The 13,569-nt window shown below is 40.1% G+C and overlaps 1 protein-coding gene across 4 annotated transcripts in view; it reads right to left on the bottom strand.

The window, feature by feature from the left end:
• plppr1 (phospholipid phosphatase related 1) overlaps window positions 1-13,569 on the bottom strand; it is a 64,550-nt gene that overhangs the window by 31,648 nt on the left and 19,333 nt on the right. For all 4 annotated transcript variants that reach the window (XM_080874872.1, XM_080874874.1, XM_080874871.1 and 1 more), the window contains exon 2: window positions 10,556-10,666. In XM_080874872.1, the coding sequence (XP_080730998.1) occupies window positions 10,556-10,615 (60 nt within the window). In that variant the 5' untranslated portion in view covers window positions 10,616-10,666. The remainder of the gene's footprint in view (window positions 1-10,555; window positions 10,667-13,569) is intronic.

Genomic DNA, 13,569 nt, shown 5'->3' with positions numbered 1-13,569 from the left:
CTTCTTCAGTCTGACTCCACTCTCTCAGCAATCTACAGGGAGTGCAGAATTGTTAGGCAAGTTGTATTTTTGAGGAATAATTTTATTATTGAACAACAACCATGTTCTCAATGAACCCAAAAAACTCATTAATATCAAAGCTGAATGTTTTTGGAAGTAGTTTTTAGTTTTAGCTATTTTAGGGGGATATCTGTGTGTGCAGGTGACTATTACTGTGCATAATTATTAGGCAACTTAACAAAAAACAAATATATACCCATTTCAATTATTTATTTTTACCAGTGAAACCAATATAACATCTCCACATTCACAAATATACATTTCTGACATTCAAAAACAAAACAAAAACAAATCAGCGACCAATATAGCCACCTTTCTTTGCAAGGACACTCAAAAGCCTGCCATCCATGGATTCTGTCAGTGTTTTGATCTGTTCACCATCAACATTGCGTGCAGCAGCAACCACAGCCTCCCAGACACTGTTCAGAGAGGTGTACTGTTTTCCCTCCTTGTAACTCTCACATTTGATGATGGACCACAGGTTCTCAATGGGGTTCAGATCAGGTGAACAAGGAGGCCATGTCATTAGTTTTTCTTCTTTTATACCCTTTCTTGCCAGCCACGCTGTGGAGTACTTGGACGCGTGTGATGGAGCATTGTCCTGCATGAAAATCATGTTTTTCTTGAATGATGCAGACTTCTTCCTGTACCACTGCTTGAAGAAGGTGTCTTCCAGAAACTGGCAGTGTCACGGCGGGGTGCGCCGATGTGAATGGAAACAGGACCCAAAAGCAGATGATGACGAGTAGTGTAAGTTTGAACAGAAAAGTGATCCTTTATTAGATGACGGCAGGAGTAAACCAGGAAACCAAAGTAAACTGACAAGACACTAAAAAACAAAATACTAAACGGTACTGAGACCAAAACCTAAGCTATGACTGTGGTGGAAAATAACAAGCAAAGACCATGACTAAGACTAATAATACATAACAGACGAAAACCGTAACTAAGACTGAGGTCAAATAAACAGACGAACCGATAAAGGCAAGCAGAAAACAAAAGGCTTAAATACAGACATGAGGTGATCAGGGGAAATGGCGACACATGGGGGGAAACAGCTGACAAACATAACCCTAATGACAGGACCAAGAGAGAATGAAACTAAATACAATGACCAAAGAACACACGACACTGTCAAAATAAAACAGGAAACACTGAAAACTAAACATGACAACACAATAAGACAGACCTAATACGTGATGAATGAATACAAAACCCCAAACATAAAAAACCCAAGAACAATAACCAATAACTGCCCAAACTAAAGGCAAAATAGGAAATAACACAAAAACTAATAACATATCAAAAAATGAGAAAAATACAAAGAGAACTCCGAGTGCTGGGTCGGAGACCCAGCCTGTGACAGGCAGTAGGACTGGGAGTTGAGCTTGACTCCATCCTCAACCCGAAAAGGCCCAACAAGCTCATCTTTGATGATACCAGCCCAAACCAGTACTCCACCTCCACCTTGCTGGCGTCTGAGTCGGACTGGAGCTCTCTGCCCTTTACCAATCCAGCCACGGGCCCATCCATCTGGCCCATCAAGACTCACTCTCATTTCATCAGTCCATAAAACCTTAGAAAAACCAGTCTTGAGATATTTCTTGGCCCAGTCTTGACGTTTCAGCTTGTGTGTCTTGTTCAGTGGTGGTCGTCTTTCAGCCTTTCTTACCATGGCCATGTCTCTGAGTATTGCACACCTTGTGCTTTTGGGCACTCCAGTGATGTTGCAGCTCTGAAATATGGCCAAACTGGTGGCAAGTGGCATCTTGGCAGCTGCACGCTTGACTTTTCTCAGTTCATGGGCAGTTATTTTGCGCCTTGGTTTTTCCACACGCTTCTTGCGACCCTGTTGACTATTTTGAATGAAACGCTTGATTGTTCGATGATCACGCTTCAGAAGCTTTACAATTTTGAGACTGCTGCATCCCTCTGCAAGATATCTCACTATTTTTGACTTTTCTGAGCCTGTCAAGTCCTTCTTTTGACCCATTTTGCCAAAGGAAAGGACGTTGCCTAATAATTATGCACACCTGATATAGGGTGTTGATGTCATTAGACCACACCCCTTCTCATTACAGAGATGCACATCACCTAATATGCTTAATTGGTAGTAGGCTTTCGAGCCTATACAGCTTGGAGTAAGACAACATGCATGAAGAGGATGATGTGGACAAAATACTCATTTGCCTAATAATTCTGCACTCCCTGTATAGTAGAGCCTGCACGGTTGTGAGTCACACCTATAATTACCTTTTGATGTTTAAGTGTACCAAATCTCACTCACCTGAAAAGAAAATTGTGGTGCAGTCTAGTTCCTGGAGGCCGCTCTCCACTTTTGTGACTTTCATAAGCTGGTTTTTCTGTGACACTTTCCCACCTGGTCAAAAGTCCATCTCTCTGCATAAAGCATTAACTTGTGGCTGCATTATATTCACTCCAGAGCCAGCGTCATACTGCATTAGCTATGTGGAGGAGACACTGACAGAAGTCTGGCTGTAATAAAATGGTTATACAAAGTTAACGGCAGCTTTCTATTATCCTTCTCCACTGGAGTGTAAAATTCACCTATTTTAGCACTGAGGTGTCAGGGAAGGCTTTTTATTTATGTTTTTTGGTGAAGCTCTATTCTTAATGTGGTGTTTCTCAAAGCGTTTGGCTCTTGGTCGAAATAACTTGCCCATAAAATATGTAAATCTGCTTTATAAACATCATAACCTCTTTAATCGATATTTTCATATGAGTCTAGTATCTACATCTAATGTGAAAGGGACAGGGCATTGTGATAAACACAAACAGAGCCATCACCTTCACTTTACCGTTTTGATTCAGTCTCTCTGTAGGATGTAATTAAAAATACATAACAAAAAGTCAGTTTGATCATAATAGCCATCCAAAATTAATTAAATCTTTCCTCCCAAAGGATTTTTTTTATCTGCTCTCCCTTCACTCCAAAATCTTTTTACTGTCAGTACCACTGCTCATCTTCTCCCTCACATCATGAAAACAACCAGGAAAATGTTATATAAATCCAACACAAAGTCCTAGATTTTCATTTCACTGTCATGTTGTGTTAGTAGACTGGAAAAAAAGACTGACAGAAATGGGCATCTAAGCCCGACTTGCCAGGCTTTAGACCGTGATATTACACTTCTGTTGTCAGACTTGTCTGTAAGTTACATAGAAGACAGCTACTGTTTTCTGGTTGTTTTGTTTTTTCTACAAACAGGCTTCCAAGTTGGCTACTTAAAGTATAAATGAAAATGGGCATGCAGTTATTTTCAAATGGTTTTATGCCTTTATTTAATTCTTAATAGTGCAAAGACATATCGGTGATTTTTGGAAAAATGCAGGTTCATCTACTGTACTTTGGTCAGCAACACCTTTCAAAAAAGTTGAGTCAGCAGCATGTTTACGACTGTGTTTCATTAACTTATTTCCCAACAGTCCATAAGTGTTTGATCTATTTCTCACATTTCATCCCCATCTTAACTGAAAGCCTTAGCCTCTCTGGGGCACCTGTTTTATACCTCATCATGTTACTAATTAACCTCATTGGCTGAGAAACGCTCTGCCAAACGTCTGCGTTATATAACTTTAAAAACTAAAAAAAAGATCAGTCATAACAGAGTCAAATTTTGATTCAGGTCCATTCATGTGTTAGGCAGAGTGTCTTTGCCACGTGGAGTTTCAAGACATATGATTAAATCTTTGTGCAGGGGGTGTAACAATTGCTCCTGCTCAATTTCAGCAAACAGTACTGCGCTAAAGTCTTGATCCAACTCTCACTTCTTTCTATTTTTCTTCAAAGGAGTCAGATTTTTTCACTTCAGACCTTATACACAACCATTTTCAGAGAAGTGTTTTTGTGTATTAACCCACTTAATACTAACCTATGAATTTTCCTGAATTTTATGAATCATTCCAAGCCACCTGACTCAATGGATGAACCAGTGTTTTATCTGCACTACAGTGAGAACTTAGCAAAGAAGGAATTTTAAATTGTATCTTTAGGCACTAGCAGTCTGTCGCAAAAACACACCATTTCTTTCTTTAGTTGACTCTGTGAAAAATGCTAAAGATAACACAATTTGACAGGCATGAAATTGTATTTTTGCACCAACAAGGGGATTCCCAAAGTGCTATTAGCTGAAAACTTTGCATATCATACTTAAATATGCCGTGTGTCTTCAAAGAATCTGAGGAAATTGGACAAGCAGAGGAAAAAAGAATTGACAGGCCAAAAATTATATACAATGGATTAAAAATGTTTAAAAAGTCATATCCTTCAGGCAAAAAAATCCAAGAAATAGAAATGCTTCTGGTCTAAGGAGCTTGGAAAGAAAAGTGTCTGGACTTCTTTGAGTTGTTTGAAGACGTTTCACCTCTCATCCGAGAAGCTTCTTCAGTTCTAAGGGTCCATTTGGTGGAGAGTCCCAGATTTAAACCCAGTGGGAGTTTCCCCCCAAAGAGGGACAAAGGACCCCCTGATGATCCTCTACCTAATTACATGAGCCAAGGTGTGAAAGCAGGTGTGGGTCACAATCAGCCAGGGTTTCAGGTGAGCTCATTGTGAAACCTGGCCCCACCCTATCATGTGACTTCCTGAGATCAGATGGCCCAGGATGTAAATGAGCATTAAGGCGTCTGGGAAGGGATCTCAAAACTGGATTATAGATGGCAGACAGTTGGTGTCGTAAACCCCCGCCTCTGTTCAAAGATGGTTACGCACAGTGGACCTAAACACAAACTGAACAATGTGGTGTATGCTGTACAGTGTAGCGAGGAATGCCCAGACCTCTATATCAGAGAGACCAAACAGCCACTTCACAAGCGCATGGCACAACATAGAAGAGCCACCTCCACAGGACAAGACTTAGCAGTCCATCTGCATCTTAAGGATAAAGGACACTCTTTCGAGGATGCCAATGTTCACATTTTGGAAAGAGAGGACAGATGGTTTAAAAGAGGAGTGAAAGAAGCCATCTATGTCCACTGTGAGCGACCATCTTTGAACAGAGGCGGTGGTTTACGACACCAACTGTCTGCCATCTATAATCCAGTTTTGAGATCCCTTCCCAGACGCCTTAACACCCATTTACACCCTGGGCCATCTGACCTCAGGAAATCTAATGATAAGGTGGGGCCAGGTTTCACCATGAGCTCACCCGAAACCCTAGCTGATTAGGACCCACACCCGCTTTCACACCTTGGCTCATGTAATTAGGTAGAGGATCATCAGGGGGTCCTTTGTCCCTCTTTGGGGGGAAACTCCCACTGGGTTTAAATCTGGGACTCCCCACCATTTGACCCTTAGAACTGAAGAAGCTTCTCGGATGAGAGGTGAAACGTCTTCAAGCAACTTAAAGAAGTCCAGACGGTTTTCTTTGCAAGCTCCTTAAACTATGATGACCTGGATGACTGAGAACCTTCACAGACAGAAATGCTTGTGGTTCTTCAGTTGATTCATCTACTGTTTACTAAAGCCTCACCATAAATGGTCTCAGTTGAAGGGTTGCTGTCAAGAAGCTATTCTTAAGAAAGCAAAAGAGGAGAAAAAGACTGAGGTATGACGAAATATATAAGAATTAGACTTAAAATCAAAGGCATCAGGTCATATAGTGCGATGATTAGGTCTAATTTCAGCCAGTGGTGCTCAGGAACTTTTCAAGATGTTATTAAGAATGTTAAAACTAAAAATTGAAGCATTGTGCAATGAGCTTGACAGAGAACGGAACAAAGAGGCAGCGGACATCCAAAGAACAGCTTTGAAGGTCCTTCAAGAAGAAAGCTAGCCTAAGAGAGTCCAGGCTGTGTTAGAGAATAAAGACGGTCAAACCACATAATGCTTTTTAAACTCATTAGAATTCACTCTTCATTTTACAGCAACTTTACAGCTGAACTGGGTTTAGAGTATGAAGTGCATTTCAGCTGTTTTTGTACAAAAAAAAATATCACCTCGGGCACATTGAGTACACCTGGGCCATTTTCAGTTGTTTTGTTAGTTTAACAGTTTTTAGAAACAACTAATAATATTCATACTCTAAACCTAAAACCATTAGAGCCACTTATTTTAATGAACATTTCAGACAGACAGCTGTTTGCCTTCACTGCTCGTGAGACATAACAGCACACACATATTCACATTAGCTTCATTTTCCAGTACAAATTACGTCAAACACTGGAATTCAGTTCACACAATATCTGACTTCTTCTGAGCTAAATAACAAAGCCGCTCCCTGCAGTAATGACTGCACGTTGGGAAGTTTGCTGTCTAAATTGTGTATACCTAACTAGAAGCTTTAATTAAAGCTTCTAGGAGATAAGGAAAACAAAGAAGATAAAAGAAAGACATTTTCTCAAGAGATTGGTTTACTTCCAAATAGTCTGGCAACCTGTGCTGCTTTAGCAGGCTGCTAACAGTAAGTGCATCCAGCTTTTTCTTCAACCATGCAAAACCTGAAAAAGCTAGATAGCTGTAGCTAGATTAATGAGAGCCCACAGCTCTATACATTACATAATCCCATGCAGGTACAGGATATATCGGTCCTCTCTTCGCTCTTCCCAGCTTGTCTCCACAGCTCAGCCTTTAATTAATTTCTCATAACTTTTCACTTTTTCCTTCTACTTCCTTCCCCCTTTTTTGCTTGTTTCATCTTATCCATTTCCTCCTCCCTCATGCCCCATCTTTTTCTTTTTTTTGCAACCCCTTTCATCTCCCATTTTTCCTCCGCACACTCAGAGAGACAAATGGCAGCAACAAATGAACATCCTGACGTCAAGTAACAGATGAAATAAAGGCAACAAGTTACACGAATAAATAAACAAATCACCACAAATAAACATCCTCCCTGTCAGACTGCCTCTGGCAGTGAACTACATGGCCCAGCTGCTCCAATCAGGCCCCTCCGTCTTGATCACGTGACGGCAGTGTTCCTCTGCCTTGCTGTGTTCGTGACAGGCAGGGTGAGTAAGAGAAGGAAAGGAGGGAGAGAAGAAACAAAAGGAGCAGGAAAAAGGAGCGAGACAAACCAAGATGTAGTGATTTAAATGATGGGAAACTGGGTGAAGGGGAGAAAGAGCTCCTATGGCACCACGCGAAATAGGAAGAGAAGAGAGAAGAGATTGAGGGAGGAAGCAAGTACAGCCGAGGAAGGAGGGGCAGGAGAGAAATGAGGCTGCGAGGATGTGACGAAGACATCAAAGAGGGGGAGAAAGAGAAATCGAGGATGAGCAGAATGAAACAGGGAGATAGATAGCATGCCTTTGACAAGTGTCGCTGAAGAAAAAAGGGGGAGTAAGTGAAAACAGGGTAATGAAAATTAGAGAAGAAGCTTGCTACTCATCAGGGTATTACAGTGTCTCTCTTAGGAGCACTCTGCCAATGACTTTTTAAGCTTAGATTGTGATGCAAAAGCCAATAAACCAAATGATGAATCTGAAAGCAAAATCTTCCCATTTATTGGGCACTGACACATAGAGACAAGATGATGAATAAGAATGTAGTAAAGCCCAGTTTGAAAAATGCAAAATATGCCCTTATAGAAGCTCTAACTGATGACTACAACTACATTTGAAATACCATTTAAAGACTCAATATATAGCTGCACCTCATCGCTTTAGCCTTGCAGTTCTATAAAGCCGACTGCTTTGAGAGAGACATATAATAAAAAAGGTCAATATCGAAGCGTGAGAGGCCAAGTTGAGATTCTCTTCGGAATAAATATGTCAGATAGCCGAACGCTGATAGAGCCCCCCAATATGTAATAAGAACTGTTGGGACCAAGCTAAAGTTGGCGGTGTAGTATTGTATGAGAAATGGGGAGCAAATGCATTTGGAAGCAAAATCTGACCACTGAGCAAATGAAAAAAGTTCAAAATAGGTCACATGATAGCATTTATTAATACTTCGATTCAGGGAAAATTCATTTTGATATTCCGGAAAAATAAATTACAACAAAAATTGGCCAATATTGTGCAAAGAACACGTACACGAAGACGTCGTCATTACTTACAGATGAAGTTTTTTAAAAGTCACTTTGTTCATCATCACACTAGCATTGAAAATTTAGCCAGTAAAAAGTTAACGTCCATTTGCCACTGGCATTGGTGGATGACACATGTCCATCAATAAGAACTGGCCTAGAGGCCGGTGGGTAACCCTGAAGCATCCTACGGTCTCTAAGGAAAATCTACACTCCCCTCTGATCAGCTAATGGTTGCTGGAAGTTGCTGTTGGCAGGTGAAATCAGTTGCAAAGAGGGCGCTGCACCAAAAACCTCCTTGTGAGTCCGTTGGTTGGTCACAGAGTACTATAGTTTGCATGGAAGTTATCAGCTTGTCAGCAAACACTTGCTGTAGCTGTAGTGATACTTGGAAAAAAGTGTGACGCAAACCAGAAACGTTTGCCTTTAAAAAAAGGGGGGGGGGGGGGGGGGGGGTTCTTCGGTGCTGCAGCCGACATATTTCGATAGGTGAAACTTTGGAAAACAAACAAAAAAGTCTGAATCTTCGGTGCAAACTATATGCAACAATCTGCTACTTGGTCATAGCAACATGCTAGCGAACAAACTGGGGACTGTCACCAACCTCCAGTAATCACTCAGCATATTTTTGCCTAGTCACCGGTAGTTACCAAGGAGACACCAGCTGACTTTAGTCCTACATGTCTGGGGCTTTAGCAATCTATTTCACAGCAGCTGCCAGCAGCTTCTAGCATCCACCCGAAACCAGATAGGGAAAAACATGTATTCCCTGGTGGTTGCCAGATGGTCGCTAGGCCTATTGTATATTACCCAAAATGCTCAGATAATGTATCAAACCCACTGTTAGACTTATTGAATATAAAATCCAGTCTGATGGATAATATTTCCAACATATTGCTGTACTTACATTTAAAACACTGACTTATCAGTACTTACCACCTAGATGTTTAATGTGTCACCAGCTTAATCAGTGGTTACATTAAACCCGCCCCTCGTTATATCTCCTAATGTTTTTTTTGGTTGTTGTTTTTTTTTTAAAGAGGCCATCTCATCATTCCACACAGCGTTCAAGCACTGACACTTCAAAACTCTAAATGAGCAAATAACTGTACAATGGTGACACATCGTCAAACAGAAGGAACTGTCTAAAAGAGCTTTTTTTAATGATGAGCCACATCTCACATCTAAAAATAATGTGTACCAAGATGATGTTTTACAGCTGCAGTATTTTTGATGTTGTTTTGTTGTTTATAGTTACTGTTTATAGCAATTTTCTCTCATAAAATAAACAGTTTGGCTCAGTGGGAGTGAAAGTGACATAGTAACTGACTACATGTGATCTATGAGGTAAAAACATACAATCACGGCACATCCATGGCCACTGTCTCCTGTTGTTGTTTTCTTTTATTTGTTTTCCATCTAGTATTTTTAGCTCTAGGCTTTTCAAATAATACTGGAGCGAAATTAGACAACACAATCTCATAAGTGACGGTTATGAAACCACATAATATTATAAAGGAAATTATCAGAAGAAGTGCTAGTGAAGTGCTATATTGCAAACAATGTACTGTTTGGACTGAAGCATAGACGTATTTTGGATGAGAGCTGAGAGGCAGGGTACACCCTGGACCTGAGGAATGGCTCAATTTCTCTCTTTCAGATGTAAAATAAAGTATGTTGGATTAATTGGTTTTTGTTTTGTTTGTTTTTTTGTCACTTACTGCACTTTTCTTGAGGAGGCACATGTTCAAAGAGAAACCACGTGATGTCTGTTTCATCACCATTGCAGATGCTGAGAGCATGTGCAGCAGTTCTGATTCTCAGAATGGTTTTCACTCTGGCTGTGGGTGGAAATAAAGTGTTCAGTGACATTTCCTATTGCACATCCTATCAGTGTAGTCTTAAACTCACTACACATGCATGCGAGAGTCACATTTCACTTATCTTGGAGGACACCCCCAGGATCACACTAGCAGGCAGTAACACTAATTAACAGAAGGTAACAGTCCCATTATGGATGAGTGTCAGGAAAAATGAGCGAGACAAAAAGGTTGGGCAAGAAGAAAGCATGAGATAAAGGCAGAAAGAACATGAGTGTATAAACTGATCTGAGACTGTGATGTAGGATATTTCGTCTGAGATGTGTGTCTCTGTGTGAGAGGGAGAACGAGTAAAACACAAAGAGAGATGGAGGAGAATAACACAAAGTGTCCTGAGACATCTCTCTGATTAAGGACCTTCAGCTAACACAGTAATTAAAAATTCAGGAGCTGCACAACTCTTACACACACACACACACACACTTGCCCAATTACAAACACGCATGCATTCAGCTCCACACTCATTTCAACACTTTACACTCTGGTTGTTCACTTATGGTAAATTAACACTCAAAACCATATTTCCATCATGTTCATTTGCCAAACAAGGGTCATATGCATGAATTTACCACTTTATGCAGAAGCCCAGATTATCACGCAAAGACAATGCATGCACGCACACTCCCTCACCTCTACAAAGATGAAACATGGGATGATGGAGTAGCTGCGCAGGGTGTTGTTAGACGCCATCTTGTCTCCTGTCGGGAGACTAACGTTCTCAGGATTCACTGCAGGGTCACTCTGCAAAGACAGAAACATCAAGTGTCAGCTGCCATCATCTGATAATGACAGAAATGCATCTACTTCATCTATTTTATCAGGAGTCCTCAGCAAGATCGGCTATTGATGAGAACCATGTTAACTATTACTATTTTTTTTGCATTTACAAAAGATAATAAATAATTTAAAAGCAGATAAGAGATTGCTTTGTTACATTGCAGAAACTAAATTAGAGTTCTACTTGTCAAAAAAAAACACAGAAAAAAACACTGCACACAAAGATTGTGGTTCGCCAGCTCCTTCCGAGGGATCCCCACAATTCCCAGATCTCTTAGGAAATTCAATCCCTGTGTTGTTGCCAAGGTCAGCCCTTGGGTCTTTTACCAGCCAGCTGTGCTTCCTGTCTATTTTTGTCAATCAACAGAAGGCACCTAAGAAAGCTGTTTGGCCTAAATGACTGCAAGAGAAACAGTAAGAATTGTCTTGTGTGCAGGTGCAGTTTTCCATATCTAAAAATCTCCTAAGGCCTCAAACACCATGGAGAAAAACTGATCCCCTCTACTATGCAGCTGTATGTCACTTGAGGTCAATAAGCATCTGGTCTTTAGATTCCAAATGTTTCTGAGTGAGAAAAGAAGAGTTGCCATCACTTTATATTCACCCCAATCGAGTCACCGCAAAGTTGTGGTCATTTTCATAAGAAGTCCCCTACGTGATACAGAAGCTGTGCCGTGTGATGCTAAAATTAGCAGGGAAAAAGCAACGGAGAGCACGTCAGGGATGACGAGAAAGTGACAGGAGAAAATCCGTCCCGGTCAACCACCCAAACACCAATAACGGGAACCTTATACAGCGCTTCCCTATACACGTCGAACTCAAAGAAATTACGGAGCCTATCACTTATCACCTGACCAAAGATATGGCTCCCATCAACACTGTGCAAAACGAGGGATTTAGGAAAATGATCAACACCCTAGACAAACGCTACACAGTGCCGTCCCGCAACTATTTTTCTATTGTTGCACTACCTGCTCTATACACGCAGTGTCGAACAACAGTGGAGACCGAATTTCAAGCAGTACAACATTTTGCGGCAACAACAAAACGTGAGACATTTGTTTTTATGTTTATTTATTGTTTTTATGTTCAGTCTCAACTGTTACGAAGTTGATGTGCAGTTAATAAGTACAATAAATATTTATACTGGAAAAGAAAATCGTGAGAGAATCGTGATCTCAATTCTAAGCCAAAAAATCGTGATTCTCATTTTATGCAAAATCGCGCAGCCCTACTGTAGAGGTTTTTTTTATGTCTGTCACTTTTGCCCTCCGCAACAAATTGTTATTTTTTGTTATTATTTAAATATTGCTTATGCCACCAACAAATTATTTATTTTTGTGATAGGCTGTTAGCAACAAAAGTGCCTAAAGATATCATTTAAAATAGCTTCTTCGCTAAATACTCTGTTCTGTGTAGACTAAACAGGTCAATCCCTCAAGTTAGTTGCCTTAAATGATTCAAGCTAAGCCACTTAACTTGACCTAGCTTAACCAAGAAAAAGGAAATACTCTTTTTAGACTAAAAAAGGGCGAAAAAGCAGCCAATGTCCAAAGCTGTTTGAAAAAACATCAAAAAGCTTGAAGAACTATTGCTCATGAACACGTCTGGTTCCTTTGAAGCAAAATGAGGGTTGGCTCAAGACTTTTGCACAGTCTTCACTTTTTGTTAATTTTCTTAGCTGGTTTTTAGCTAATTTCTCAGTCTGGGTAAAGCTCTTTAACTGTATTTTTAACAGCACAAAGCCCAATACAAAACACATCTTCAGAAAGCATTTACTAATCCTGTCAGCTTTGTTCAGTTGAGAACAAAAGCAAATTCTTAATGAAACAACACGGCAGTATTAACCTTATTAATAAAATTCAATTTAACTTCTGAAGCCGCGCTGATGGAGCCAATCTTCTGCACTCGAACTGCCGCTGCTTCCGTTCTCCGTCTGTCAATCTGTCGTGTTCTTTAACTGCATTTCATTATGGCTTCTAATTGTCGAAAAACAATAACATAGCTATTCCCCACAGAGAACAGCAAGCTCACTAGTGAGCGTGAGAAACAAATATGTAGTGAACAACAGAATACTGGAAAAACAAAAACAGCAGTGTCATTTGATTTTCTGCATCCAAACCAGTCTGATATGGCTTTCAGTTTCCAATTGCAGAACACTGGCAGCACAAGAGGTGCCTTACAGTTTCAGTGGGTGTAGATTAGGCAGGATTAAAAAGTGGTTAAGGAAATCCAGAAATGTCAGTATCTGCTGGAGTAATTGTTGATTTATTCGTGTTAATCAACAAAGCTCTGACCTCACGCAGATATTTAATGTGTCTTATTGGCTTGTAATCGCTCCTAAATCCTCATTAAAGGGTAACCTTGCTAATTTGAGCTTCTCTCTATCTAAAGCACAATTCTGAATCATGAAAGGCTGGAGGAGCATGAACGAGGGGGTCTGTTACAGAGCAAAGTTGGAGAGAACAATAGCAGTTATTTAATTTGTGCTTTCTTAGTTTCTTCCTCTTTTTCTATCTTCTATCTAAACTATTCATCATAAATGAACACCTGCTACAGAAAGATTAGATGGTAGAATTATACTACTTCTGCTACCTCATATATATTCATACATATAAATATCTTATGAGCGCCTCAACAATTTAATATTTGAGGCTGTGTGCTCTCCTGTTTCAGAAATTTTTATAATAATATTCTTAAAAAGCTGCTGCAAGTAAAGAATTAGTATAAATTAATACTTTCACATTTTGTTGTACGGTTTGTTGTACGGTTGTTTATCAGGTAGTGACCAAGTTTGGATCAATCAATCACATTTCTCTACCAAAGCACAGATGAGAGCAGGTGAGACAAGAAAAAAAAAAGAGACC

Source organism: Rhamphochromis sp. 'chilingali' (genome assembly GCF_963969265.1).
Source record: "Rhamphochromis sp. 'chilingali' genome assembly, chromosome: 2".
Classification (NCBI taxonomy): Eukaryota; Metazoa; Chordata; class Actinopteri; order Cichliformes; family Cichlidae; genus Rhamphochromis; species Rhamphochromis sp. 'chilingali'.
This window is presented reverse-complemented; position numbering and strand designations above follow the sequence as displayed.